The sequence below is a fragment of the Drosophila busckii genome, chromosome 3R (genome assembly GCF_011750605.1).
Source record: "Drosophila busckii strain San Diego stock center, stock number 13000-0081.31 chromosome 3R, ASM1175060v1, whole genome shotgun sequence".
Taxonomy (NCBI): Eukaryota; Metazoa; Arthropoda; class Insecta; order Diptera; family Drosophilidae; genus Drosophila; species Drosophila busckii.
Genome location: NC_046607.1, coordinates 12,233,711 through 12,259,514, shown reverse-complemented (window position 1 = coordinate 12,259,514; position 25,804 = coordinate 12,233,711). Strand labels below are relative to the sequence as shown.

Genomic DNA, 25,804 nt, shown 5'->3' with positions numbered 1-25,804 from the left:
TACTAAGCTGATTTGAATTATCGAAATTGCTCCGAATCTCAATCGAAACTGCATTTAAATGCAAAAAATAAAATAAAACAATAAAAACTTATTATTTTGTATGTAATAAATATAAACGGTAGATTAAAATGACGCATCCGTTACTTATGAATAATAGGGTGACCGTTTTTTGTTGGTACTGCTGCTCTCAAAATCGTGCGAAAAGAGCAGCAAGAAAATGCAATAAGTGCGAGCGAGATGCAAGTAAGTTCGACTCAAAGGCCTGACATACAGATAGCGATAACGATTACCAAGTCCGATAAGAAATAACTTTTGAGAAGAAGGAAAGCGAGACAAATACGATGACGATAACAATAACAAAATATACATTGGACGGGAAGGTTGTGTCGCGGATGTTTTTGTTTTTTTAATTTAAGCTATAAGTAGATAATGCAATTCCATCAAATACGAATCGGCATCAAGAGCGTAGAACGTGTGTCCGCGAGTGTTGTTTTTGCAATCAATTTATTGTAATATATAAATAAGCAAAAAAAAAATTCAACAGCTTGTGTGTATGCGTGTAAAAGAATCACATACATAAATTGAATTATAGTTCTGAATATAAATAGCTAACCGAAAAGAAGGCATAAGTGTTATGCTGATTTGCCGTTAGACAGTGGCTGAAGCTTGCAACAACAGAAAAGTGAAGAAAGAGTTCAGAATAGACTACACATGCACACACAAACAAAGATGATATGCCGTTATAATTTGTGAATGCAAATATAGATATCAGCTTTTGTTTACACTTGAACGCGACGGGGAGTGCGAGTGTGTGCGTACGCTTATGTGTGCTTGTGTGTGTGTGTGCTCAAGTGCTGCTCGTTATTAATATTGCAAGTGTTGTTGTGGTTGTTCCTGTTGTGCGGCGGCCGCATCCTGTTTTTAATTCAACTTTAACTTCAATTGAGTACACACGGGGGCAGAAAATGTGGCAAATTAAAGCCGCTGCCTAAGGCAGCGTTTGAGTTTTGAGTGCATCTTGTTGCTTGCTGACTGACACGGGAAGTGATGTCACCACATCTGCTTGCAGCACTCCAGAGGAATAAATTTTACTACTATTACAACTGCCAGAAACAAAATAACAACAACAACAAACAGAACAACATATTTGAAATTGCTGCGGATTCCTAAGACACAAATAATGCTGCGGCTGCATTCGCATTTACATACACAGCTCCAACGGCTGCTGTCGACTGCGCTGCTAGTGCTATTGCTCAACATATGCTGCTTGCAACAACAGCAACTTGCCACAGCTGACAGCTGGGAGTCAAAAGGTGAGTGTCGAACCAACCAACCAACCAACTCTCTAACTTTGTGGCTGCTCTATCTAATCAAAATTCAGTTTTTGCACAAGAACAATAAAGCGCAAACGAGTTCCAGCAAAAAGCTTGCGCACAGTGGTGCCAAATGAAGCAAAAAAAATAAAAAAGCTGCCAAAGCCAAAGCTTAGTCAAAGATAAACTGAACAAAGAGCTAACTGTGCTTAGCTCAAATTTATATTTGCATTTTTTACATGGCATGCAACCAGTGTTGCAACCTTGAGCTTGAGGCAAACCAGCTACCATTTTTATTCAACGATCAGTATCTTACAAAAAGGGTAAACCAGTCTTATTAGCTACTTGTAAATTTATTGGCTTTCGAAAATATCTTTTAAATGAAATCTTTTAAATATGCATTCTCGCTTAGTCATAATCACTCTTGCATACGCCCCAACTGGTTTAAGGGTCTGCTCTTCCTTGCACCCAAGCCCACTTGCCACTTGTCATCCACTTGACACTGTTGGTTATCGTGGTTTTGTTGTTGGCTTGCGGTTTTATGTTTTAACTTAACTTTATCTAGGCGTCAGTTTAATCAAAATATCACGTTCGCTGATACGAAGGCGCTGCGTAGTCTGAGTGCATTATTTTTATTTTTTTCACGGGTTTTCTCCGCAAGTCTTGGAGCACAAGCGTTACCTTCACTCACGTACTTGGCGCTTTGCCTTTTGTTGTTTAATTTGTGAGTTGCTGTGGCAAAAAATCGATTTTACATATAGTCTGAATTATATTCTGTGCGGAATTGCGAGCTACTTTTACTTTCTTTCTTTCGTGCAATACAAAAAAAAACTTTCATTGTGCTTACAAGTAAATAATTTATGATTTTTTGCTGTCGGCTTTGTTTGCTTTGTCATTAAAATAATGACACTTTTTTTTCTCAACAACAAAGTGTATATGTGCGTTGAGTTCTTGAGCGCGCTTAATTTTTATGTCACAGTTGTCAGTACAAAAAGCATATGCGAACTTTTTTGGGCAACTCACTTTTTTGTTGAATAATTTTTTTTATGTATTTTGCGCAATTAAAGTTGGCAGCAGCAATGACACAATCAAAAATTGTTAAACAAGCCATGGCCACATGGCCTAAACAGCTAAGCAAAGTTGCTACCAAATTGAGTTGAGTAGTTAAAGCAAAAGAATGCGCTTCAAACTTCAACATTTATAATTTAAAAATAGCATTATTAATAGAAGAATTCAAAATCATGCAAATGTCTTAATATTTGTAAGTTATACAAAAAGAAAAGTCGCAGCTTAAGTAGCATTCACTAAAGATAGTGCAATTAGTCATTTCCTGCCACAATTTTGGACTTGCTTGCAATTTGTACTTAGACGCTGTCTTTAGCAACAATTGACAGCATTTGGGGCACGTTTGCAACAAAACTAAACTTATATGCAAATGTTGCATGCACGCTTGAGCTTCCGCTTGAATTGTGTGTGTGTGTCCATTTAAATTCTTTTGACCTGACTCAATCAAGAGAAGCTTGTTGCAGCTTTAAGAGAGTCCGTAGCTTGTAAAATGTAAATTGTGTTGGATTTCAATTAAGCGCAGTCTGACGAATCGTATTACAAGCGCTTAGAAATGTCTTACGAACAAATTGAAGAAGTAGTGTGGCATATAAAATGCAGCTCAGGTTGTTGGCTCCCACGAGAGCAGCGAGCAGACCAGACCTAGAGCCCCCAGCTCCAGCTCCAGACCGAGACCACAACAGTGACGCATATTAATGATGCCCCTGTCTTGTGTCTGCTTTGCCACATGAATAAACAAGACAGCCTTAAATGCAGTCAACTGTTTTGTAGGGCGTGTTTTTTACTTGCAACATGTCTGCGGCGTAGCTGCCACAGTTCCCAAGCCGTGCCCTACAGCTGCAAATATTAACATATAAGCCCAAATAAATTGAATAAATTGCAATCAATAAAATTACAAATTCGAAATTCGCTCATAATTGTTGCAGGCTGTTGGGGCGTGCCACATAGCATGTCATTGACTGCGACACGTGCGACCATTAGAGATAGCAAAGTGAGATTTTGGTAATTAGATACACAATAGGGTTGATTTCAAGTATTTGCGGGGATTATAGCCAAATGAATGTTGAATACAACCAAATGTTGCAAGCAACAAAGCACGCGTAGTTGCTTTCAAATGAATTGTTAAGGGGGCGTCCTGTGGTATTTATGACTTCATTTTTGGTGGTGGCTGCTTAGTCAGCAATCAAGCCAAAGGAAGTAAAAGCTTAACTTTGTTTGTCCAGCACTTAAAGTGTATAAAAATCTATGGAAATTGTTTGTTGCAGCAGCGATTTTCCTTTTAAATTATATGCATGCACTTGTGGTTTTTGTTTGTCTTTACCTTTGTTATAATCAAAACAAATAAATAAAAATTAAACACAATGGCAGCGTCTTGAATGGAATAGTTGAAATTCTTGAAGCGTCAGTCAACAATGAATAATCAAAAAATATAAAAATGCCATAGGGGTATGCATAGCTATGATTTTTTTAAATTATAGAGACACTAGGACAAGAAATAATAGAAACATATGTATAAATAAATGAATAAAATGAAAAGAGTGGAATGCTTTGTATTTATAATTATAAAAAATCAGCAATAATGTTAATAAAACAATTTAATATGCTTATGAGTGCACATAAAATTCACTTTGTATATATATAATATATATGTTAACAAATCGTTTTAATATGCAGTGCTGCGCCTAACATAAATTTCAAAGTGTATTATAGACTATAAAGAGCATACTTAATGTCTTTTGTTTTGCATAGATTTCTAGGCTGATCAGCATAGCAAAGAGTGCATGAGGCTTTAGCTATTTGGGATATTCGCAACGGAAATGCGACAGCACGCTAGAGTAGCCAAGCGGATTGACTCTCTTCCGGACTGAAGCTGAAGCTGAAGCTCAGCTGGGCTCATAAAAAGGCAGAGCCCAGCCCTGCAGTTGTTAATTTGTATGAGTCATTTGCAAAAAGCAGCAAACAAGAAATTCTGCAATCTCTCGCGCTCTCTCTCTCTCTCTCTCTTGCGCTCTCTCTCTCTGTAGTAGGTGTGCTTATTTTCGAAAACTAAATAAAAACAAGAGGCAGCAAACTTTATGGCGACAGAGCCACCAAAATGACGTTTCAGGTTCAGTGAACTGCAACGCATTTGTGCTGACGCGTTTTTGTAATACAATTTTAGTTTTTATTTTTTTGGTTTACTTTCAAAATAGTTTTGTGTGTGTGCGAGTTGCATAAAGCTAAAGTAACTTAAACTAAGCTAAAAACCCAATGAGCGCCAAGTGTTAATTCAATTAACAAACACGCTTCAAATATTGAAGGCCAGCGTACTACTTTTTATTTATTTGCTGCTGCTGCCTTTGAGTATTTTTTATTGTCTGCTCGTGCTATGACTTGAAGTTAATAATTTTTCTATTTTTAAGGCAGCTGCACATATATTTTATTTGTTTGTTTGCAGCTGCAGTTACCGGCACTTTGTAAGCTTCTGGGCTCTGGGCTCTCACTCTCTGGCACTTTGTTTGGCTTTTATCCAAGCTCATAAGACACGCTACTCTGCCTGATAAGCAGACGTCGGTCTGCGCTACTTAAACTGCAAAGGCAACGAACCATTAAGTAGCCAGCCCCAGATCGTCGAGGCTGGGGCGCTGCTGGGACTTAGATTAGCGTCTCTCTTCTCTTTCGCTCACTCTCTTGCGCTCTTTGAGTGCGTGGCCATTGTTCAGACGCGTTAATTGATAAAATGTATAAAAAGAAAAACAAAAAAGCAACAACGAAAAGCAAAACAAAGACGCAAGACTCTGACTTTAATTACTTTACTTTGCGCTGTTTACAACAGTCTCGAGGGAGTGTTAATAAAGTTTTTTTTTTCTTACATATGTATGCATCTGTGTGTGTGTACTTTAGATTTAGTTTTATATTACTCAGATTAGTTTTACGTTTGGCTTGCTGCTGCATTTAATGCGCTTTAGGTCTGTGTTTTTCACACTTGGCTTTAAAAAATTGGCAACTAAATACTTTAAATATTTATTTATGCGTTTGTTTATATATCGTTATAAAATAAATAGTGAATTGCAGTTATTTTTTAGCTTTTGTTTTGATTTCCTTAAGCATTATCTTTGTGCACAAAATATGTTTGTATAATCATAAGCTTTGTTGCATATAAAACGGAAGTTACTTTTGAATAAAAATGTCATAAAAATTAAAATGCTATGGCAAATTTCGTTAGTTTATTTTAATAACAGCACACATATGTGTGGCAAGTGATTAAATTACCGCATTAAGTAATAGCTGCTAAGTAAATTAATGTTGTTTAGTTATCAAGTTAGTCATAAAGTTTAAACTTAGGGGCGGCATTTAACTTGAGTCAGCCCTCAGCTGAGTCAGCAGCATTTGTTCTATTGTTACAAACAATTAAATCAAATAGCAATTTGCAATTTAATTGCATAAAATGTCAATTTCCACATCGTTTGCAAAACAAACAATATCGATGCATTTTATTTGCTGCCATTTGAACACATGTATGTGAAAAATGTTGTTAATTGCATGGGGTAAACAAATGTTGCTGCTCCCCCCAAACTGGTCAATGACCAACATTTGTTTGCAGTGTATTTTGTTTGTATACTCAGGCACAGTCTGTTTGCAGTTGTTTATTTATTTATTATATGCGACAGACAAATAGTCGCCAGATTGTCAGCCCCAGGGCCCCAAACACATTTTGAAATCCGTAACATAATAAAATTAAATGCAGCAAAATTAGTTTCATATATTTTTAGCATTTTTTAAGAATTTATGCTCAGAAAAAAAAGTGAAAGCTTTGCTTCCGTTTTAACCACTCGTAAATTTATTTGGAACTCGCTTCCTGTTTGCTGTGTAACTGTAAATTAGCTTAATTTGATAAATTACCTTACAAGATAATCGCTTTAATTACATTTTAGAACAAATGCTGGTCTAACTTGTTGACAAGCTGAATTCAAAGCAACTTAAGCTCAACACGCAGCTTTTAGCAATTGATAGCAAGCAGAGACTGAGCGAAAGAGAGGGAGAGAGTGAGACAGAGCGAGACAAATGCAAATGAACGTAGCGCTCAATCTAATAAACTAAAGTCGACTCAAGTAGCAAATTGCTCAATCAATTTAGGTCAACGGGGGTCTCTGTCTCGTCTCCCGCGCTAGCAATGATTGGAAAAGCAGCAAAAAAAAATAAAAATAAAATAGCATTAGCATCTTGAAACCATAAAATATAGTCAGAGTACACTTTAGTTCGCTCTGACTGTTCAATTAACATGACAATTAGTTGATTCTGTTTTTTTTTTTCGTGGAATCGCAGAAGCTACTTTGTGCCTTTGCCATGATTCATCTGGCGCTGACGAACTGGTCAAACCGGTGATCAAGTAGCCGAAAGTAAAATTAATTCTATACAATATATTCGCGCACGTCATGCTATATATACATTATCTGCTTACTATATATATATTGTATTTTTGCGCTTAATTAAGCCAAGACATTGGGTTAGAAGCTATAACCCAATTAGCTTCAATTGTGCAACAACAACAACGAGTTCCGTCTTGCAACAGTTTTCGCCAAGCTTCAACAGCTGCCATAATTGCTGCGATCGCTTATGTAGTACAGTGTACACTCTCGTCATGCTTCAGCTAGCGCAGCTTTCATTCATTGCTCACTCATTGCCATGGCTATCAAAAAGAAAGTCCAGCAAAGGCAAACGCATTGATTTCGATACGATACATATATCTTTTTTTTTATATATTGTGAGCTGCACATTAAATGTTACTTTTTGTTGTACATTTCCTTAACTACACTGCGAGAAATTTAAGGCAAAAATAAACTATATTGGCTTGTATAAATTGTATAGAAATTTTTGATACAAATTTTGATGATGTCAGCTATAAATAAATTTTATTTTTATTTTCGCACAATCCTCTAATAATTTATTGAAACGAATTAACATCAATTTATTTTTTTAAGCATATACATTAATTTATTTGTTATTAATGTTAATAATTTAATTTAATTTAAGCAGCATTTGAGTTTTGATAAGCTTAAGCATTTATTTATTTGATTTTAATATGATACAGCAATTTATTTTTACAATCATATACATTAATTTATGTGTTATGCTTAAATTAAATTACATTATTAATATTAATATCATGTACATTAATTTATTTGTTAATTATATATTTAAATTAATGTAAGCAGCATTTGAGTAATCTTAAGCGTTCATTCATTTGGGTTTAATATTAAAATACTTGCAGCATATTAAATAGCTAAAAATATTTGTTATAGTTTGATGTTTCTAATAAAATTTTATAATTGATAGCATAATTAATTCTTATCAATTTAAAAAGCTCAAGTCTGTGATAAACTTTTTGCAAGCGTAAAAAGTGTGACCCACTTTCTTGTTTAGAACGCATGTGGCAAAGCTTTGGGGTCTGTTGTTGTTGCTGCCTGCAGTTGACCCCAAAAGGCGTAAGTTGCAAACAAAAGCCTTGGCAACAATGATGCATATTAATTGCCGTCCTTGTCACGCCTTACCCCGCTCCCGTTGCTGCACTGCTTTATCAGTCAGCGCGTAGCTGGGGCGCATCTTTAAGATAAGCATTTTAACAGCCGGCACTTAACCCGCAGCAGCCAAACAGTTAACGTGACAGCCCCTAGAACAAAGAGAGTGCAAGCGAATGAGAGTGGAAATTCTGGGAATTACTTGCAGACAATGTAACCCAATGCTGAACATATTAGTTGTTTGTCTTTTGCTGCAATTAATTTCGAAGCCAAAGATGCTTTGTCAGCGATTGTGTCACAACAACAAAATAAATACAAATATGTGCTACAAGTGTGTGTGCCCATGTGTGTGTGTGTGTGCTGACGTCATTTACATAAGGAGTGCCAGGATTTGGATACTAAGGGTTGTCGTCGGCCTTGAATGGGGAAAGAGCAGCTCAAATTTCAGCAGCAACAAATAAATTCATTTATTAATGGAAGTTCAAATGCTTCAGCTGTGTAAATTGCAACAACAAGCTGCAACACTTGAGTTGAGGTGTGTTTGCTGCTTGGGCGTGGCTTGCAATTTAACTTTCAAATGTTTTTGCTCTTCTCGTTGTTGTAAGTTAGTAACGCCTGCCATGCATGATGTTGAAAAAAAAACGCTCATAAATGTTGCACTTAAGTCGCTGCCAAGGCAGCAACCAAAGCCGACAGCAGCGCCTACCCCGCCCCACAGCCTTGGCATGCAACGTTATTACATTTTGCATCCTGCACAGCATCATTTTCTTTAAGCCAACACAACGCTTGCTGCAACAAGTTTAAAAGTTGCTGCATTTGCTTAAAAAGTGGCAAGCAACTCAGTTTTTCCTTTTTGTCAAATTAACAGTAGCAATTTGTTAAGCATTTTATTTAAATCACTTAACACTCGTATCCTGCGGCTGAGCCTTAAGGTACATGGTGACCTTTTTTTTTGATTTTTGAAATAAAGATAACTTTATGTTAATCCGCGTAAATATAACCATAGCTAAACTACTAATACTTAATTGAAGTGTTGTGTGCCTTTTAAGATTAAATCTAGGAAATTTGTTGTTTTGCTTTTAGAAATGGGAGCACTCTGCATATTTATCAGCCATATACGCAAGCAGTTAATCATTTGCTTTGTAAAAAAATATATTAATTAATATAAACTACTATATAAATTATTGTACGATTTGCATGCAAGCCTTTGAGTAACAAAAATTAATGAGTCAATGGAAAGTTTCTGTTGTAATTTGCTTGTAGGTCTCTCTAGACTTTAGCGCTGATATAAGGGCTTATGGTTTAACCCTAATACGTGTGCTAAATTTTAGTTAGTTAGAATAGCTTGCTTAGTAAGAATAGTTTAGCAAAGAGTGTGAGCGAGAGAGAGAGTCTTAATCTGAGTGCTCAGCTTGCAGTTTAACTTTACAACTAACATAGCCTGTAAACTTGCTGTTAAGCTTATGTTAAAAGACTTAACAGCCGCTGCTGTATGAACTGCACGTGCTTGTTGTAAACTTAACGTCATTAGCAATTCCATTGTAGGCAAGTAACAATCAACTAAATGCGTTAACTACGCATAACTTGCATTACATAATAAAATAACTTATGTCAGTTAAATGACGCAGACGCTTGTTTGTCTACATTGCTTTCATTTTTGCTGCTCGTTACTCGTTTCAATTAAATGCGTACATTGAACTCTTTGGCAAAAAGTTATTTTTGGGCAGCAAGGCAATTAGTTTGTAACAAACATTCAATGCAAATTTGGTAACAACAATTATAAACAATTTAAATTTGTCTTTGGCTGAAAATTTCAGCTGCTTGGCTTTTATTAAAAACTGTTAGCAGTGCAAACATAATTTTAATTAAAAATATTTAGTAAACGCTTTTAAGTACGCGCTAATAAATAATTTCAAGGTCTGGCGCGTGGCATTTTATTAAACTAAATTTGCTTTCATTTTGTGCTTGTTTAAATTTTTCTAATAATTATGCGCTGCTGCTGTTGACAGTGAACTTAATTGGCAAAGTTAAACAAACGACCTTGTGTGGGCTTCAATTACGAGTTTTATGTATTAAAACCGCATATGAAAATATAATATCGATTTCACTAAAACCAGCCAGACAGACAGACAGACAAACAACTGCTCATGGGGGAAAAACTTGTTGTTTAGTTTTAAGTGGTGACAAGTGCGTTGGCTTGTCCAAACTTGTAACCCAGACCAGAGCAGGCTGCTGCCTATTTTGTGCCATATTTATGTCTGTCAGCCGCTGTGGCAAGCAATTTTGTTGATTTATAGTTGGGAAAGTTGCAACGCATTTGATCCCATTCAAGTGCATTAGCGACAGAGAGACAGAGGAGAGTGCAACGTCTGCTTTCTTAATTGTAATTGCATTAAGCCTTCGCTGTGGCTTTAAACGTTTCAACGTCTGGACTGTCTGCTTAATTAATAATCTCGTTATCTGCATTTCAGGTAAGGCGCCTAAAAGGCTTAGGGGCCACTTTGCAGTGAGTCATGCGCCTAAAATTTCGAATTTATCAGCGGCTATAGATAGGCTTTATCTTTGGCAAACAATTTGCATTGCATGTTGGCGAAATTTGTGTCAGCTTTGCTTAGTATCAATATCAATACAGTGGAACGTTTGGCCAAATTATTATGCCAAGAGACAGAGCAGTGAAGTTAAAGCTTATAAAAAATAATTGCACTATAATAATAAAATATTTTCAATTTATTCTTATGTAAATTCTTTTGTTTAAGTGTTGAATTTTAGCAAAATTTCTAGTTTAATTTTTAAAAACTTAGTTTGCTATTAGAAAATGTTTCGCTGTTAAATTTTTGCCATTAAATTATAAAATTTATTAACTAAGCGCAGCTACTCAAATATATATGTATAACTTTAATACCAATACTATTTTCTATTAACTTTTGTTGCTTTTTAACCACTGTATGTCAAGCAAAAAATGCTTTTGGCCTCAATAGACTTATTCACATTTTGATTACTCGACTGTGGCTAAACTGACAAAACTGCTGCTCATCAGCATAATGTGCAGTCGGCTTATAATACAAATAGCAACATATGTTCTTGTTTTTGTGTATTCATCACCTACACAGCTGCCAAATATTATGTATGGAAAGAAAGTTAAAGTTATGGCCAGGCTTAAAATTTTGCACACTTGCCAAAAAAAAAACGAATAAAAATCAATAGCTGTGTAAAAGTTGCAAGGATTTAGTATATTTTGCAAGCCAAGTCAGCAGATTTTTTGTTGGCCTTGTCTATATAAGGCTTTGGGCTAGGGTCTTTGACATTGCGTAGCTAAAATGGAACAACTTTGCCGAAATGGTCAAGTCAGGCGATGATTTAATGGCGACAAACGTTGCGGACATATTAATGAGCTGGCCAATATGCAAATTCACTAGGCTTAAGAGCTGCCAATGGCATTTTAATTCAAGTGCTGTTACCAACTTGTTTTAGCCTCTTAATTATTACAGTCTTAACTAAACAATGCTTAGCATTGATTATTAATATGGCAACTTGCCAATTTTCGTTAACAACAAGCAAACAATGCCTGACATGTAATTCTAAGAAATCTTTGTCTTTATCCTTTGCGCTTTGTTATTTCCGCATACACACGACCAAACAAAGCAAATTGCAGCAGCAGCAACATTTGTTTAAGGATCATTGACCATATAAAAAGCCGTTGTGACCATCGACAGGCAACGCAGACACATCAACATGCTGGCCATGCGTTTTATTTCCTTTTTTGGCATTAATGCCACTGAAATTCTCTTGGAAAAATTCTTATAAATAAACGCACAACAGCGCGAACAGCAGTTGCAAGGGCCAAAATCGGCTGCAACAATGTGTTGCAAGTTGCTTAAAATTGCTTAAGTGCCGCTGCTGCTGCTTATCAAGCTTTAACAGGTGGCGCCACTGTGCCATAAATCATTTTAATTTTATTATTTTATATTGTTGACGCATTTCCATTTAGCAGCAATTGAAATTTATTAAATGCAAGCTTCACATTAAGGCAGCCTGTCAGTCGGCCAATATGCATATAAATCGCACTTGATTACTTGCTATATATAAAACAAAAATGCATTTCCTATATGCACACTGGGATTTTGATTAATGCGCGATAAGCCAGCTGATGTCTGCTTTGTCTTCTAAGTATATAAAAAAAAACACGTTTCTTTATTTATTTATTTATTAATGACAATGACAATGACATTTGCAAAAGGCGTGCAGACGCCCATTTAGCTAAAACTTGTGGCTCTTGCTCTTGCCTTATATGCGAACCCAGTTACAATTAAGGCAAGCAGTAACTTGAACTTGTTGACCTTTTTAGCTAATGTGTCAACAGCTTTAATTGCTGTTCTCTTTTATGACTTGGCTTAGTGTTTGGCGTGGCGTTGGCGTTTGCTCGCTCTTATCAGTTCAAAGTTGTTTTATAGCAATTGCTCAGATAAAAAAGTGTACAAAACTTTAAAGCCCAAGACACATATAAAAAGTATAAGTAAAGTGCAGTCGACATATGGAGACTCTTTAATATTATTTCTAAATAAAAATTAAACACAGTCGACAGTATGAGACTCTCTAAAACAAATTAAATTTATTATAATAAATAAATTACATTAAGGCACACATAAAAATATGAGCAAAGTGCAGTCGGCAGCGTAAGACTCTGTAATATAAATTTAAAATCAAACTTATTTCTAAATGTGAAAAATGAATTAAACACAGTCGACAGTGTATAAGTCTCTAAAAACAAATTAAATTTATTATAATACAATAATATAATACAGATAAAACTGCAGCTAAGCGCAGTCGACAGCTTAAGACTCTGAAATATAAATTTAAAAATAAAACTTTTAATTTCAAAGCTATGCATGTGATTATGTTGAAAGTCTTAACAATCTAAACACTTAAAAATATTTATTTTTATTATATGTGCTAGTTTTAGATTGTTTCTGTCATTAAATATTCTATTATTAATTACTAAAAATATTTGAATTGATAGCCAATTTCTTTTTCTTTTTGTGCTCTTTCATTTTATTTCATTTTTTGTGAAGTGTTCACATAATTTGAAATACTTGTGTGTATTGTTATTTTAATTTGACTTTTGACTATAAAAGTTGACATTAAATAATAAAATTAATCAATAAATTTAGTAAATGCACTAAAAGACTGCTTGTAACTTTGTTAGTACAGAGTCTAACGAAAGAGAAGCAAACATTTTGTTAGTCATGTTTGCTTTGGCTCAACGGACTACGAATTGAAATGTTGTTTGCTGTTATTGTTGCTTTTGCTTTTCAACAATAAATAGCCATGAGTTGACGAATTTAAAGTGTATTTCGCTACCTGTGACAAGACACTTCATAAAAACCGAACTGAACCACAGCGGGTGTGAAAATTCACGGCTTAGTTTTTAGTTCCAAGCTGCTACCTGAGCCCAAGGACTTGGTTGTTCAAGTTGCAAGTGCAAGTGCTAGTTAACAGGCACTTGCCTTTAACTAACCTTGCCACAGCCTGCTGCTGCCTGCACCTGCAACTCAGTCAAATCATAGCCTAGTGCCCGCCCATAGCGCTCCACTTGAAACGTAGCTGGACTTTGTCTATTTCCTATTTGTGATTTGTGCAAAATTCAATGTGGCCCACCGCTGTGCCTTTCAGTCTGTCGGCTGGCAGCTGCAGATTTATAATCTATATCTATATATCTCAGCATTGCATGCCTTGCTGATTTTGCACAATGCCATTAACAACAAACGGCCGCCAGACCGACCGACCGACCGACCGACAGACTTTATTCCACCTGAGATAACACAAATCTGCAAAATGAAATGCTTTGTATAGTTAACAATTTTGCTTTTTGTTTATGCGGAATCTCCGCTGCTTTGTTGCAGTTGCAGTTGCACACATGCTGTGTTTGTTAATGAAATTTACTCGCCTGCAATTAATGCAACAGCTTATTATACTTAGGCAGCATTGATTTGTTGCAGCTTGGAATTCTATGCATTGTTTATACAATGAACAAATGCAAATTTGTATATAACAGACAGTTGGGGATTATTTCGGAACGCACAACATTTGAATTCAAACGCTTGAGATGCCATTTGGGAGTCTAACATTAAATGCAGCCAATTTTAAAGTTGAAGAATTTATAAATTACACTAATTATATAGCTTTGAATAGATAACAAATAATTTAGTAGACACTCGTTTGGGCTAAAGAGTTTCAATGATTAAGTAGCTGCAAAAGTCTAAAGTTTCCCACTGTAGCTTTAAAGTTTGAACGACCATGTGAAGTTTTGTGCAATTTTAATACTTTTAAAATCAAAAACAAAATTCAAAAGCTTTACATAAGTTAAGTCTATGAATTATAATAAACGAAGTAGAAAAATTTAACTAAATTTATTATAAAACAGCTTTAAATAGAAAGAAACAAACGTTTGGTTTATTATATATTTAACTTTACTTTAGTACTTACATTACTAAAGTGAAGACAAATCTATAATTATTAACAATAAACCAAACGTTTCAAAATGAAAATCTATAAAATTAGAGTACAAATTTAAATGCAATGCGATGAACGAGACTAATTGATTTACAGCGCTGTATAGAGCAGCAGAAATATAGAAATACAATCAGTTTGGATGTTCAGAGTTAAAACTCCATTAGTCTGCTAAGTTTATGAGCCACTTTGGTATTGAAACTCGAACGAGCCAAAGATTTGTCGCTGAACTGAACAACTCGCTGTTTTTAAATAAATGCGCTATGCACTTTTTACATATTGTTTGTGTTTGGTTTGCTTTAAATAATTTAAACATTTGCTTAGCTGTAACTAGTGGCAACGACGACGACGACGGCACAGTGACGCACATAAAAATAGGGTCACGGTTGAAAGGTAGCAAGCGTTGCATATGCGAGTGGGTGGAGTGAGGTGGGGGTAGCTGCGTCTCGACGACACGGCGCCTGTCAACAAGTACGAGTGTATTGATTTACACAAATTGTTGCATGCGCTTCCCGGTTGCAAGCAGCAACGAAATAAACATAATTTATGCATAACACTAACTACAACAGACAAACGAATGCTCAAGGCAATTAATTTGCGCCAAGTGGCAAAGACACACATACACATACAGATACACAGACTGACTGAGAGTGCAACAAAAATAAAACAGCAGCAGGCAGCCCTGGCATATTTATAGCAGCAAACTAATTGTAAAACAAACAAAAATAAAAAAACATCAACTGGAAGCAGCGGCCGCCACTGTTGCCACCAACTGGGGTAGCAAGCTATATATATATATATATATATTATTGCAACAATGCCCTGTGTCTGCCACTTGGGCTGACATTCAAGCCTTTAAGCATGTTGCAACCAAAACTTAATTTTTTATTGTAAGCCCCTGAGCCATTTTACTAATGAGCGTCCACCGCTAATGAAGACAGGTGCGCCCAAAAATTAGACCACACGCATTAAACGCTAGAGAGTCTGTTAAATGAAAGTCAAAGCAACTGATAGCTGAGCGCCATAGAATTGAGCCTGAGTTGAGCCTGAACTGCGCCTGATTGCATTTGAGTTAAATGTCTGGAAATCTGAGCGAGGCTCAAGTGGCTCACAGTCGTGTCAAACAAAAGCGGCTTTGCTATGTGGCTGGCAGTGGGGGCACGATTCTATAGCAACGTGACGTCCTTTTGTGGCTGCCAGCGCGCTCAAGTTACAATTTGATTTCAGTTGTTGTTGTTGTTGCTGTTGCTTGTCTGACTGCTCCCGCTGCTTGTTGTTTGTTTAACGTTGGCCTGGCCACTGGCTATGCCCCATGTCCATTGGCTTATAAATAATTCAATGAGCGCACGTCTAGCAGCAACAGCAGCAGCTGCAAGGCAAAAGTTACTGCAGATTGAACTTTGACAGCAGTTCATCAATATCAATTGACTCGCTCTCTTTCGCACACTTTAATTGCATTTTTAGCTTGTTAATGGCGTTAGCAAAATTGTTGCATGTCTATGTGGCATGCTACAGTAGCTTTTGATTTTAATCAGCTGTTAAAACTTTCATTTGGCCACTACAAGCGGCAGCGCATAATTAATTATAATAATTTAAATGTCAACTCATTTTGATGTTGATTTTGATTTTGTTGTTATGCGCAGTCACATAAAACTTCAAACTGAGTGCAGACAAATAAATATGTGTATGTATGTATTTTATTCAAACGTACTGTCTGCTCCAACTCGACTCGACTCGTCTGTCTATTTGTCTTGTTTATCAATTAGGCACACAAACATTTTGAGCGCTGCATGCGTAATGCATTTGCTATATCCGTTGCCCTTTTATGTGTATGTGTGTGTGTGTATCTGTGTGTGCTTGCCCCTAATCTGTTTATGGAGCTGCTGCCAAAGCTTTTTGCTTTTTCATATTTATGTTATGCTTGCCTTTTCTATTTATAATTTTTTCGTTTTGGAACAAAACTTTACCGTGAAGTGTTACAAATTTTATGAGCAGCTTGCCACATGCAACAAACGAGGAATTTTTAATTGAGTTTTACATTCCGCTTTATTTATATAAAGTGCGCGCACCCCCCCACAAATGATTGAAATATATACTCAATGCATTATTTTTAACTATATGGCGACAATTGACAATTGCATTAGACTCAAGTATTATTTTACGAGCTGTACAGTTTTTTATTTGTTAATGTTTATACGACTGTCTGTGGGGTTGTTAGGCATTTGCATAAAAAACCAATTGAAAACCAAATGCGGGCAGGCAATAAATTCAAATATTCAAACATACGCAGCCAGCTTAGCTGCTTATCCTCTGCCAGCATAAATCTAAATCCTTTCAGTTTACACATCAAAGTGTTGCGACGTTCGTCAAAACGTCAAACACACAGCCAAACATTTGTTTGTTTGTTTGTCAAGACGTTTGAAATTTTATTGCAGGCACTTCAGCATGTCCGCGCCTGGCACCAAAATGAGCCTAGAGACGCGCCTCCTTGCATTGCCACATGTTTTGCTCAAGGCTCTAAATCCTTCCTGCTTTATGCTATTAAATTTGCTGGCACAGCTCATTAGTCGCTTAGACTATAAATCACTCAGCTTTGCTGCTAGCTTAATTACTTCAGCCTAGTGTTAGCATATGCACTTTATTAATGCTTTATGTCTCCATTGGGGCTTATAACATTTACTCAGCAAAAGTCATTAGCTCTTATTTTTGGCTGTTGAGTGATTGCTTGCATTTGTTTAAACTTTTACGCCTCAGCAGCAGCAGCACGTACAATATGCTCGAATTTATAAACAAATTTGAATTCCTTAGACATTTTTATTTGATATGCAATTAGCACAACAATTTGTTCGCAGCTGTACAAATTTCAATTGTTTTGCACTCTTATAAATAACAATGATACACAAATATACAAAATAATAATTTTATATTATAAAAGTAAAATAAAAGCGTTGTTTAAAACAAATTTGGTAGCTGCAGCTTTTATAGTCTTTAAGTTCTTGTTGCTCATACAGACAAATCGACTCAGCTTGTCTTGCTGTTCAAGCATATATATGCTTTATAGGCTTTGCTACGCCTTTCTTTATTCCTTTTTACAAATCAAAGTGTATATTATGTTATGCTCAAATATATTTCACTAAAACAATTTAAAATTTCAGTTTTTTATTGCGTTTTGTCGCATTGTGCGTTAAACGTTGCGGCAACAACAATAACAAAAATCATGTTTTTTTTTATTTTCTTGACGCGTGTGTCATTTGGAAAGCGAGCGACTCTCCAGTGGTCTTTATAACAAAGCCGAAGCAGACTTAACAGCAACTAAAATTGTTTTTATTTTATTTTTGTTTTGGGGCCGACGCCGCCACTTGTGCCCACGCATGTGCGAAATGTCTTAAAATGTATCTGCAAGATACATGAGAAACAAGCGCTACTTGCAGCATGTCAAACATCTGCGCTGTCTGCTCTGCCGCATTAATTAGACGTGTGTTTTAACGCTGCCCAGCTGATGTTGAAAATTGTTCCAAGAACACGCCTAAATACATAAGTGTAGGCCCAAGCAACAATAACAACAGCAACAGCAACATAATTATACTTAAGAAAACTGTAACACATAGCGCCTTATTTATGAGCTCGCTAATTTTAGCAGCATCCATGGTCACACATATAACACTCAAAATATTGTGACAACATATATATATATAACATATATATATAATCAGCTGCCTTGGCTTAATTACAAGCTCAAATTGTCAGCAGCTTTTGTTGTAGTTGTTGGCGGCTTGTTCCATAGCTTAAGCTCCATTAGCTACACCGTTTGACGCTATAGCGGATTTAGCTTTGACAATCTGTGTGTACAAGTTTCTTGTTTTTTTGGGTGTGTACTTAAGCTTTTGTTTTCATTGTTGTTTTCGTTTTGTTATTACTTACAGCTGCCCTTGATGAGTTTGCCACACACGCGACGATACTGCCACAAGTGCAACATGGACGCACGAAACGTTCACTGCAAAGCACCTTGGATGCAACGGTGAGTAAATTAAGCTAAGCTGTGAACTAAGTATGGTAGCAGCTACTAAATATTATTCATTTATATATGGCAGTAAAAAGTTTAAAGTATTTATTCAACTTGCGATGACAATTACTAACTACAGAACTTTTAATTTAACTAATAAAGTTTGCCTTTGTTTGAAATATTAATATCTATTAAATTAAATATTTAAGTTGTAGCTGCTTTCTGCTTTTAAAAATTGTAAAAATACGTAAGAGCTAGAAATGTTAAGATTTAATTTATGATAAACATTTACTGATTGAGTATATAATATAATATAATGTCCAGAATATCAAATTATGCGGCTTTTAAAGATTTAAATAATAAATTCTACGCAAAAGTTAGTGAAGAAAAAATGTGATAATGAGAAAAGAGTTTATACTATAATTTTGCAGACAGCAACTCTGTTTCAAATTGCTTAAATTATTACAATTGTATTATATATAGCTTTATAATATAAAATAAACGTTGCTTTAATTCAAACTCAAACTCATGTTACTCAAAGAGCAGCGCATTGAGATTTAAATATTTTGTTAATTAAAATTCCACTGCGCAGTGGAATATTTAACCCTTTTTAATGATTGAGCAGCTATTGTATCCAGGGCTAATTTACAGCCTTTGTGTGTGCGCTCTCATTCTCTCAACTAATCAATTAGACAGTGTGTGTCTTTTAACACGCTAATGAATAAAAGGGGGCAAGCTGTTGCCAATGGGAGCGTCCAGCTGGCGCAAACAGGTGCTAAAGCCTTTTTAATTAGTTGGCAACAAGCGCGTGGCAGCAGCAGCAACAGCAAAGGCGTTGCCATTTACAGCTTTAGACTGGGCGCATGTCCGTCCACGCACAGCTCTTTGCATGTGACTGTATAATAAAGCTAATGAATATGTATTCTGTTCTCGCCCTGATAGGATGGTCTACATACGCCGCACATAACGCTTAGCTACACGCACCAAGGTAAACGTGTACACATCGAATTGCAGCGCAACGATCGCCTCCTGCCCGACGCCCACTTTGTGCGCTATCAGAATGCCAGCAATCGCTTTGACGGCGCCACTGGCCATGTGGTGCGCAATTTCACCAAGACTGAGGTTGATTTATGTCACTATCAGGTAAGTTGTCATTGTTGTTCGTGTGTGTGTGTGTGTGCGTGTGTGTTTTAACTATCTTTCTCTTTTACTGTTACTGTTATAGGGTCATATAAGCGGTCAGCCAGACTCTGTTGTGGCGCTCTCCACCTGCGATGGCAGCCTCAATGGCGTCGTCTTTGACGGCGAGCACACGTACTTTATACATCCGCAGGCCAGTGGCAACGGACGCAGACTGCAGGATGACCACTATCTGTTCAGGTGAGTTATAGCAGTGCAAACATTTAAACAGCAGCTTGAAGTGTGTTCACACCAAGAGCAATTTAGCGCTTTAAGTCACAAATGCGTAATCATTATGAACTCTTTTATTTTTCGCTTAATTTAATAAAGCTCAACAACTGATTTTTATTTGTGCGCAATATAAAATATATATTGCATTTTAGTCGTGTACTTTTATTTATTTTTAAGCGCTGATTTAGTTAAACAGCAACTTTAAATAAAAGCGTAGCATTTAAGCAAAGTGGCAACGATATTCACCATTTAGCGAATGTTTCCACTCAGCAGTGTGGTGAGTTTGAAACGCACGTTTCTCACCAAACAGCAACTGTTGACTTTGCATAAATTACAGCACAGAGTCAAGACTAAATAAAAAAAACAAAAACATTAAGCAATAAATTGTTTATAAATTATATAAATCAACAAGTACCCAATGCTAGTTGCATATCTTGTCTGTTGAGTGTGTTTCAACACTTGCGCCTGTCTATGTTTTTTTTTTGAAAACCTTATCTAATCAACTGGAGCAGCGTTAGTTACCTGCCTCAATGTTTGCGCCCATTTGTATTGCATAAATATTTGCTTAAAGGCGCTCTACACTGCTACGCCGTGAAAACACGCGCACTTCCTAACGGAAATATCAAATTACCAAATTTGTTTTGGTTGTGTTTTTGTTTGTAGACATGCTGACATGCTAGAGCAGAACGCTACCTGTGGCTATGACAGCCACAGCCATAGTCACAGTCATGATGAGCTGCACTGGCAGCATCTGGAGCAGCTGGGCGTGGAGCAGCTGGGCGTGCCGCTTGGTTTGAATGGCGGCGAATTTCAGCGCGTGCTGCAGCGCAAGCGACGCCAGACGGATGATAATCAACGCATACGTGGACCGTATAATGCGGATAGATATTCCAGCTATGTGGAGCTGGTCATTGTGGTGGACAACAAGGTGTTTAAGCATTTCGGCGAGAGCGAGAAGCGTGTGCATCAGCATTGCAAGGATTTGGCCAACATTGTGAATGCCGTAAGTCCAAATCAGTTTAAGTCCATAACTTAATTAAATGCGTCACTTCCTTTGCAGCTCTATGTGCCCTTGAACATATTTGTGGCGCTGGTGGGCGTGGTCATTTGGAATGAAGCGAATGAAATAGAATTCAGCAGCGATGGCGATGTTACCTTGCGCAACTTCCTCAACTATCGCAGCACCAAGCTGGTCGTGGATCATCCCAACGACAATGCACAGCTGCTGACCAAGGAGGTCTTTTCGAATGGCGTTGTGGGCAAGGCGCTAAAGGGTCCCATCTGCACCTTTGAGTACTCCGGCGGTGTCAGCATGCAGCATAGCCAGGTGCTGGCTGTGGTGGCCACCACCATGGCGCACGAGATGGGCCATAATTTTGGCATGGAGCACGACACCAGCGACTGCAACTGCCCGGACGAGAAGTGCGTCATGGCTGCCTCCAGCACCGCCGTCGTGCCCGTGCACTGGAGCAGCTGCAGCATCGATCAGCTGACCATTGCCTTCTCGCGCGGCATGAACTACTGTCTGCGCAACAAGCCCACGCATCTGTTCGACTCGCCGCAGTGCGGCAATGGCTTCGTCGAGCCCGGCGAGCAATGCGACTGCGGCTTGCCCGCTCACTGCCAGAACAGCTGCTGCAATGCCGACACCTGCATGCTGCATACCAATGCCTCCTGTGCCACCGGCGAGTGCTGTGATCTGAACACCTGTCGCCCCAAGCTGGCGGGCAGCTCCTGCCGACCGGCGGAGAATGAATGCGATTTGCCGGAGTATTGCACTGGCGAGTCGGAGTACTGTCCAGCGGATGTATTTCGACGTGATACGGAGCCATGTGATGACGAGCAGGCGTACTGCTTCCTGGGCACCTGTCGCTCGCACGCCAATCAGTGTCGCATACTGTGGGGACCCACGGGCGAGGATTCGACGCATTGCTATGAGAAGAATGTGGAAGGCTCGCGTGGCGGCAACTGCGGCTTCAATAGATTGACTAAGACGCACGTCAAGTGCGCAATGCAGCATGTCAAGTGCGGCCTGCTGCACTGCACCCATCTGAATGAACGCCTTGAGTTTGGCATGGAGTCGGCTGCGGTGCTCTCGCATTCTTATGTTAGCCACGATCGCAAGATTATCGCCTGCCGCACAGCGATTGTGGATTTGGGTCTGCAGACTGTCGATCCGGGCCTGACGCCAAACGGTGCCAAGTGTGGCAACAACAGCATGTGCGTCAACCAGCAGTGTCTGGCCGTGCAGCAAGTGCATCAGATGGGCATGGGTGCACGCTGTCCCGAGGACTGCAATGGCAATGGCATCTGCAATAGTCGCGCCCATTGCCACTGCGATGTTGGCTTTGGCGGCGAGTCATGCAACAAGCCCGGACATGGCGGCTCACCAGACAGCGGTCCGGCCACCGATCCAAGTGGTAAGCATGCAGCTTCCATATGCTATTCACATTATACTTATATTTAATTATTCCCATACAGGTGCGCTAAGTTTCCAGCGTTTCATGTGCATTCTGTTCTTCCTGGTGCTGCCATTGCTGGTGGCGCTCTGGCTATGCTATCGCTTTGTCATACGCAACAACAAGTTCTTCAGCGGTGGAAAGCTCGCCGAGAATATGTATGTATCGACGTCCACGTCCAGTAGCTGTAGCCGCAGCAGCAGCAGCAGCGACAGCACGCACAGCCACAAGCCAGCTGTCTGCCCCTCCGGCTGCTCCACTGCTAGCTCTAATGCCTATGCATCGTCTGCACCACTCTTAGCACCACTACCACTTAGCACTAACACTTCAAACACCACTCCCATACAACTAACAACTAACACTGCAACTGCAACTGCAACTGCCACTGCCACAATTACTAACATACACGCCACGCTGCCGCGCCTAAAGAGCAATCTAACGCTCAGCGCTGTTCAGCCGCCTGCTATGCCCAAGAGCAAGAGCAGCTTTGAGGTACCCACGCTGCGACGCAAGCTCTCCATGCCCACAACGCCAGTTACGCCCCCAACGCCGCCACCTCCAGTGCCGCCACACAGAAACCTTGAGAGCCAAATGCGTCGCAAGCTGGACATAACAGCGCCGCAGCTGAATGCAACCACAAATCCATTGGCGCTCACTCATGGCGCCAAGTACATACAAAGCGATACTGCCAGCGCCAGGTGCGCCGAAAAACACACAAAACTTAATAAACACACAACAATTAACAATTAAACACACAAAAACAAAACCAATATACAATTGTTGCCAGTTGGCTGCGTGCATGTTGCCTTTTTAAACTCTATACTCAACTCAATTACAATACAACACCACCTAACCCAACTCAACACAAAACTCAACTCTATCCAGTTCACCAACCCTAAACACACCACTCACTGCTTTGGTTTATCATTGAATTTGGTATTTGGTTGCGCTTTAATTTTAATTTACGTTTATGTTTTATGTATAATTTAAATAAATACTCATTTGTTGTAATAATCTATATTGTATTGCTATGTTAATTAATTTGTTGAATTTGCATGAGTTTAAATGTTAAGTTAACTGTTGGTGTTGGTAAATGTTGCACGTTCTTCTTTTTGTCTGGTATGTAACACAAGATACACATCTTTCTACTTATGCTGACTTCACTGTACTTTAACTAATATTACTCTCTTTCTATTTCTGCAGCTTGAAAACTGCCAGTGGTCAGAAGCTGCCAACGGTGCGGCAAGCACCAAATGGCGCTGGACCGCCAGCTGGAGTCAATGTGCTGCCCAAGTCAACGCCCAGCAGCACGGATGACATGAACTCGGCGCTGTTGAAGTCGCCCAGCGATTCTAGCGATGCTGCTGGCGCTAATGGCGTTGGCATGTTTGGCAAATTTAAAGGATTTACGCTGCGCCCGCTTAACGACGACACCACGCCCACTGGCAACTATAATGCACCCAATGTGGCCTTTGTGCAGCCCACTGTGCAACAGGAGACCACCGGCGTGCCGCAGCGCATAGCGCCACCGCCACCTGGCTGGGTTGCACCAGAGCAGGCTGCAACTATAACACGGACAGCGCCTGCGCTGCCTCCACCCAATCCCGGCTCCACAGCACGTCCTATCATATCAAAGCCCACATTAGATTCCAGCACCTTGACCATGGTGCCGCTAAAGGGCGCCGATGAAAACGATTTATCACCGAAGCGCTCGGCGCCAGCTCCGCCTGTGCCACTGCATGCGGATCCCAAGCTGAACATCAAGCGTGACGGCACCATACGACGCCTTACTTCCTTCCTGAAGAAGGAGGAGAAGCCACCGCTTAAGGAGAAAACCTATATTGATCGCGAACGCTTGCGCACGCTCGAAATATCCGCGCCAATGCCTGTGCCGACGCCTGTACAGGCAGAGTCATCCAACTCCGACTCGGAAACTACGCCACGCGAGGAGGAAACCAAGAATTTGGTTAAGCGCACACAGTCCATGCGCTCGCCCACCAAAAAGACGCAGTTGCAAACGTTTGGCTCCATGCGCTCGCCACCAGGTGCAGCGCGTCCCAAGAGCACAGCCAACAACTTAGCTGCCACACCCAGCACCAGACCCAAATCGCCGCCGCCACCACGTCCACCGGCGCTGGTAAAGAAAACCAACTCTACCACCTCTTCAGGTTATCAGCTGCCCGTAGCCAGCGCTCAGTCAACCGCGGAGAGCACCTACGATGATTGCGAGTTTGTGGAGACACGTGCCTCCAACGATGACATCTACTCGGTTATAGATGAAATACCACCTGCTGCACAGACGCTCAAGCGCAGCGAGCTGGTCGCCAGTCTGGCAAGTAACGGCGACATGGGATTGCTGGGCGAGATTGTCAACGAGTTTGAAAAGCTTAACGGCGGCGAATCACTCTACTCGGGCAAGTCCACAACGCCTGTGGCAGCTGATGAGGCTGAGCCTCAGCTAGTTGCACAGACGCCCAGAAGTCCACAGCGACCCGCACCGCCAAAGCCAGCGGGCAGCAATCGCAACAGCAACAGCAGCAGTGCTGCCAATGCGGAGGACACTGATAAGACCAACGTGGCGCCTACTTATATACGTGCACCGCCGGTGAATGCGCCTGTGGCACGTGTGGCACCCACACGTGCTGACGTTTCGCCTACGCGCGCCTTCTCCAGCTTCAAGCCAACGCCTGCGAGTCTGGCGCACAACAGCAGCAAGCCCACAGCCACAGCAGCTCCCAGCAGTCAGGCCACTCGTAGCAGTGCTGCTGTCGTCGCTACACGTCCCAAGTCCTTTACGAAGATAGCGAAAACGCTGCCCAATGGTGCAACAGCTGCTCCGTCTGCAACGATACAAAAGCCAAGCGCTGTCGGCCAAGCCTTCATTTAGCGGCGGGCTGCCGAAGCGTGTGCCGGGCTCTGCTGGATTGGTGACTGCGGCTACCGCGCCCACGCCGCCCACCGTCAATACGTCCTCGAACATAGCAACGCTGACGCAGCGTTTCGAGCAGCGAAAATAGTTCTCAAAACGACTACAAACAAAAAAACTATGACTGTAAACTATAAGTTAGGCTAGCTTACATATGATTAATGTTCATTTGGCACTGATTACCCAAGATGCTGAGAAGTTGCATCGTTGATATTCATTCCTTTATAAATGTCCCTCTAGTTAGAAATTAGAAGTTGTTTAATTTAATTGCTTAAAACGATAATGAATGTGCGTTTTTTAGTATCTCAATGACTATTTTTAACCATATGTAGTTATATTATGTGCGTGCTCTTGAAATTATGTACACGCATGTGTAATTGTTTATGTATAATGATATTTGCTGTTGTAAATAAAAACCAAAGAAGTCAAATTGTCACAAAACTACGTCGCTAACAAACACTCAATGCAAATAGTGCACATTAAATTAAATGTTGACGCGTGTACAGTTGTAAAGCGCACTTGCGATATTTAAAATCAAATAAATAAGGAAATATTCTCAATTAACCACAAAAGTCTTTATATTGCACAGCTCACACGAAGAAATCAGCTTGTTTATATTATTT

The 25,804-nt window shown here is 39.4% G+C and overlaps 1 protein-coding gene across 1 annotated transcript; it reads left to right on the top strand.

Annotated features, from left to right (window-relative positions):
* The first annotated feature begins 375 nt into the window (after positions 1 to 375).
* On the top strand, positions 376 to 25,750 carry LOC108603459 (disintegrin and metalloproteinase domain-containing protein 12). The gene is given in 9 exon segments (XM_017992291.2): positions 376 to 1,313; positions 18,307 to 18,401; positions 19,329 to 19,529; positions 19,612 to 19,766; positions 20,460 to 20,799; positions 20,857 to 22,216; positions 22,278 to 22,413; positions 23,459 to 25,117; positions 25,119 to 25,750. Coding segments are annotated over 9 exon segments (4,233 nt in total). The 5' UTR covers positions 376 to 1,180; the 3' UTR covers positions 25,273 to 25,750.
* The last annotated feature ends 54 nt before the right edge of the window (positions 25,751 to 25,804 follow it).